Source organism: Sphaeroforma arctica, assembly GCF_001186125.1.
Source record: "Sphaeroforma arctica JP610 unplaced genomic scaffold supercont1.725, whole genome shotgun sequence".
Lineage (NCBI taxonomy): Eukaryota > Ichthyosporea > Ichthyophonida > Sphaeroforma > Sphaeroforma arctica.
The window spans coordinates 1-5,570 of NW_014039833.1; the positions used below are offsets into that span (position 1 = coordinate 1).

The following is a 5,570-nucleotide window of genomic DNA, read 5'->3' on the forward strand; positions in this document are numbered from 1 at the left end:
CAGCTAGATCCACTGTCACTTAGAGTTTAGAAACGTGGAGATGATATGTGCATGACAACTTCATGTAGCATACGTTGAATTCATCACACACACACTGTTTACAGTGGCACACATATCTGCGCATCTATTGATGTACGAGTCCGCGTATCTGCCATCTGGCCCATATGCAACTGATGCACAATTGTCACACAATATATAAAATTAAATTTATTGCATCTCTGACACCTTTCCGCAGATCACATACCCCTGTCGGTTCGGTCTGCTTGACATACCCAAAAATAGTACATATGAAGCCGTACGCGAAGATCTGGTGAGCATCTGGACCCATGCGGTAGAGGATGTGTTAAATATACCGAAGTCCCAATTCCCTGAGAAACGTATCATGCTGCTGATTCCGGATTCCTACCGGAAACGGCATGTCCGTGTAATGACAGAGGTTCTGTTGGAGGAGATGGGCTTCCGAGGCATATACCTACATCAAGAAGGTGTGTGTGCCACGTTCGGGGCTGGATTGTCACACGCGTGTGTGGTGGACGTAGGAGCGTCTAAGATCAGTGTGAGCTGTATTGAGGAGGGGATGTCCATACCGGAAACGCGCGTATCGTTGCGATACGGTGGCGATGACGTGACCAGAGAGCTGAAAGCGAGGTTAACGAAGGTGAAGTTCCCATATAAAGAACTGGATCTGAACAACACGCTCGACTGGCGGATGATGTCCAGTATCAAGGAAGGCCACTGTCATCTGGTGCCCAAAGAGAGTCTCAATGCCGAGCCCATAAAATTAGTGGTATGTGTATTATATCCCGTGATGTGTATGTGTATATGGGTATGTATTTGTATTTATATCTGTATGTGCATATGTATATGTATTTGTATCTGTATGGATATATATATATATATATATATATATATACATATATGTATGTGTATGTGTATGTGTATGTGTATGTGTATATGTATGTGTATGTGTATGTATACGTGCACACTACTGTGAGTAGATTAATGGCGTGTGATGTGTATTCTGAGTACCTTAACTGTCCACTATGATAGGCGGTTCAGATAGTCTTGTAAAAAAATCGAGGTTAGCCTCATCCTGCCTTCGATTTCTGGACCTTGAATGCATCTATGATGTTTTGTACCAGTTCTTGTGGGCCACCTTTGCATAGCTCCGCACGTGGATGTGTGGGAGTGTGTGTGGGGAACAGTTGTTTGTAGGTCCAAGGGTATTGTACCTTGATTACCTAGGTTGGTGCATAGAACGGGTCATGGTTGCTTTATTATGAGCTTTATGTATTCCATGTGTGTGTATATATATACATATACTATACACAAGCACAAGTATATACACACACACACACACACACATATATATATATATACATACCAAAATAATACATGGCGTACACATAACAGAAACATACAAAAAGTTGTGTTTCCTCTCGAATGGTATGGCAACCTTTTTCTACAGTGCAAGAAAGGCGATACTTAGCAACTAAACGTTTATGCAGGGTTTCGTAGTTCAGACTTTCATCCTCCCGAAATAGAGGGAGTCGGCGCACCTGAGTGTATTAATAGTGAGAGTACACTTCTGGTTGCGCTGTAGAAAGTGACGGTTGGTCAGTTTTATTCTATCCGCAGAAACCAGTTGGTGTATCGGCAACAACATGCAGTTGCAATGACGGCCTTTCGCATGTCGTGCGTTCACATTGCTAGCATCGCTGAGTCAAGTATAGTCTAACTGACTGTAATACACTATACCGTAGTGTGGTAGTGCACGATATTGTGCGGAAACAAGCACAAGGGGCACTGAATAGAATAGAACAGGAAACTACATTTTGTATTTCATTGACAAACTCGCGTCGTACCGTGTGCAAACAAGCATGAGGGGCATTAAACAAAGCAGAAAACTCACTTTGTTTTGTTTGGGTTGTTTTTCTTGGTACCGAACTATCTGCGCTATTCATGCTGCGTAGGTCCGGCAACCAACCATGCCGCTGGCGGTAAAGTACTCATTCCGGATCAGTCACGATGCCGTGAAATGCCCCCTGATCCTATTTAATTTCAAGAAAATCGGCACGGCGAAGTACAACAAGCACAAGTATGTGGTGTTTGGTTTGACAGATTAGGGTTATGTTCATACTTCGTTTCTCGTTCTGTATTGTCGTACGTTGAGTATTGTCGTTCTGTATTGTCGTACGTAAAGTATTGTTGTTTTGTACTGTCGTACGTTTAGTATTACCGTTCTGTATTGTCGTACGTAGCGTATTGTCGTTCTGTATTGTCGTACGTTGAGTATTGTTGTTCTGTATCGTTGTACGTTGGGTATTGTTGTTCTTTGTTGTCGTACGTAAAGTATTGTCGTTCAGTATTGTCGTACTTTGGGCATTGTTGTTCTGTATTGTCGTACGTTTAGTATTGCCGTTCTGTATTGTCGCACGTAGCGTATTGTCGTTCTGTATTGTCGTACGTTGGGTATTGTTGTTCTTTGTTGTCGTACGTAAAGTATTATCGTTCTGTATTGTCGTACTTTGGGTATTGTTGTTCTGTATTGTCGTACGTTTAGTATTGACGTTCTGTATTGTCGTACGTAGCGTATTGTCGTTCCATATTGTCGTACGTTGGGTATTGTCGTTCTGTATTGTCGTTCGTAGCGTATTGTCGTTCTGTATTGTCGTACTTTGGGCATAGTTGTTCTGTATTGTCGAACGTAAAGGATTGTCGTTCTGTATTATCGTACGTTGAGTATTGTTGTTCTATATTGTCGTACGTTGGGTATTGTCGTTCTGTATTGTCGTACGTTTAGTATTATCGTTCTGTATTGTCGTACGTTGAGTATTGTTGTTCTGTATTGTCGTACGTTGAGTATTGTTGTTCTGTATTGTCGTACGTTGGGTATTGTCGTTCTGCATTGTCGTAGGCTTAGTATTGTCGTTCTGCATTGTCGTACGTTGAGGATTGTTGTTCTGTATTGTCGTACGTTGAGTATTGTCGTACGTTGCGGATTGTCGTACATCATGTATTGTTGTTCTGTATTGTCGTACGTTACGTATTTTCGATATGTACTGCCATACATAACGCATTGTCGTTCGGTATGGTATACAGCATCCCATCCCGTGTTTTTCATTTATGTTTTAATTTTAAAGGTTTATATTCCTTACTATTGCTTAATAACAGACAGGGTACGCGGTTTATAGTGCGGGACTTGCAAACGCGGCAAGTCAACGACACAGATCCAACGGATGCATTCGACGACGCCTTTATCAGCGAAGTATCCACTCTGCAGTACCCCACTCGGTACAACTTCAACCAGTTGTCCAAAGTGGTGCCCAGCATAGCCAAACCCGAGGCAACAAAGAAAGATCAGCCCAAGAGTGCGTCCAGCGACGGCCTGACTACTGGTAAGCGGTCCAGATGAATGAACACTGTGTGGTAGTGTGTGTTGTTTGTATATACCGTATCCTGTACTGCGGTTGAGTTACAGGTCCGCTATAGTGTAGAGCTCGTTAAGGCTCGCACAGGAAGACAAGCAACCCGGCACAAGCCACACACACTTCGTTCAACGCACGAAGAAGTTGTATGTGTATGTACCGAAATATTTCTCACCAGTAGCCAGTGTGCTGGCCTTCACTCGTATCCCTTCCTACACCCTTGCCTGCTTGCCTTTTTATACATAGGAGTGCTAATGATAGTGCATGTCTCTAGGCAACACAGGCACCCAGTTCTGTGTGTGGGCGCTGGGAGAGGGCATGCGTTGCAATTTAGGCCCTCATGTAGGTTGAACAGACTGCATTTACAAATGGAGATAGGTTCAGCTCAGTGTTGGGTAGGGTACAAGCCTCTTGGGAGACTAGAGTACCTCTAAAAACTTTCATCGTATCCATCTATGAGAAAGTAGTCGTTCGATGTTCCTGCACGGGTCATCTGTTCACGAGTACGCATGTTATCTGAGCTCGGTTGCACGCGGCGCTTAGTGTGGGTGCCTGGTGTTTTGTCTGTACTTGTCCCCGCATATGTATTGACAAATACATATATCAACACATTAGTCTGCGATTGGATATCATATTAGGACACGCGTTCACCAAATTTTGTTGTACTATAAACGAGGAGTATTCTCTGCGCTCTATCTATCTAGGAATTGCAGCTTGGCTTGCACGCGTCTATTCTATACGGGTTCTTTTCTGATGCTTCCTGATACTTCAAACACACACATCTGACCCACACACGGGGTCAATACTGCTGTATGGTTATTGACGCTACCAACCTAAAACCCTAAACCCTTTATGGCTATTGACGCTACCAACCTGCACATACCTACATCTGTCCCGCAGATGGGAACAAAAACGATTCTTCGTCAGATGCCAAGAGCACCAACGGCATCACCATCCCACCCGGAGCACCCCAATGCGCCTGGAAGGGGTGCGTCTCCGAGCGCGAGTCATACGGCCCTGCCCTCTTGGACGTTTGGACTCATGTTATGGACACCCACATACCCGTCAAAGCCATGGGTGGGCACAAGTGCGAATGGGAAGGGTGTGAGCGAGAAGCCGGTAAGGCGTTCCCCAACAAGGCGTCGTTTATGAGCCATTTGCGCACCCATATTCCCATTCTGGGCTCGCAGATGACTACCGGTACAGCACGGGTGGCGACTAATGTTGGGGGCACGGCCGAGCGCTCTAGTACGGGCACCGTAGGGTCTGGCAGTAGCAGTGGTGCTCACCAGTGTTATGCAGGTAGGTATACTACATTGCTCTCGAGATGTTTCTTATTTCCAATACTTTTGATGTGTGTGTTTGACTTGCAGTAACAAAGCTACCCATCAGTGTTGTGCAGGTATATTACACTGCTTTCAGGATGTTTTTTTTAGCTACTGTTTTCAATGGATGGGGCTGACTAGCAATGGCAATGCTGCCCTTCATTACTTTGCAGATACACTTGTTGTACTTTTTGAATGGCTTTGATTCGTGTGTTTACCTTGCTGTAGCAATTCTCCTACGTAATGGTATACAAGTAAAGTCACGTTGCCTATATGTTGCTTTTATCACATGTATTTGATTAGCAGTCGTCAAGATGTTAGTCAACGTCATGCGGGTGTATTACTTCTCTAACTGGATTTGTGCATCTGATTGACCAGTATTCTTATTATTGCTTAACACTGTTAATACAACTATACAATGAATGCCATACTGATGGGTCTTATTCGTTCTCATACCATGCCCGTGCTCAGAGATTGCGCGGTCGGAAAGGGCCAATGCCGAGAAGAAGATGCAAGACTCAGTGGAAGTAGAAAAGGCCATAGGCGCACTCAAAGGCATCGACGATCTCATTGCATTCTCTATAGCAAAGTGTGGCGAGGCTGCCTCTGGTGTAGGGGCTGGCGATGAGATTATGAAGAAGATGTACACGTCTATCTTGTTGGTAGGGGGAGGCCAGATGTTTCGAGGCTATGCAACGTTGCTGGAACAAAGGTGTGCCAGGGCATGGTTTTATGCAGGTTGTGATATATATATATATATGGATAGATAGATAGATAGATAGATATATAGATAGATAGATATATACATACACACATA

The 5,570-nt window shown here is 44.1% G+C and overlaps 1 protein-coding gene across 1 annotated transcript in view; it reads left to right on the forward strand.

Moving 5' to 3' along the window:
• Nucleotides 1–233: 233 nt before the first annotated feature.
• Nucleotides 234–5,570, forward strand: part of SARC_08253 (hypothetical protein) — a 6,785-nt gene continuing 1,448 nt past the window's right edge. The window contains exons 1-5 of the mRNA XM_014297774.1: nucleotides 234–787; nucleotides 1,974–2,098; nucleotides 3,175–3,398; nucleotides 4,329–4,730; nucleotides 5,225–5,465. Of these exons, the coding sequence (XP_014153249.1) occupies nucleotides 383–787; nucleotides 1,974–2,098; nucleotides 3,175–3,398; nucleotides 4,329–4,730; nucleotides 5,225–5,465 (1,397 nt within the window). The 5' untranslated portion in view covers nucleotides 234–382. The remainder of the gene's footprint in view (nucleotides 788–1,973; nucleotides 2,099–3,174; nucleotides 3,399–4,328; nucleotides 4,731–5,224; nucleotides 5,466–5,570) is intronic.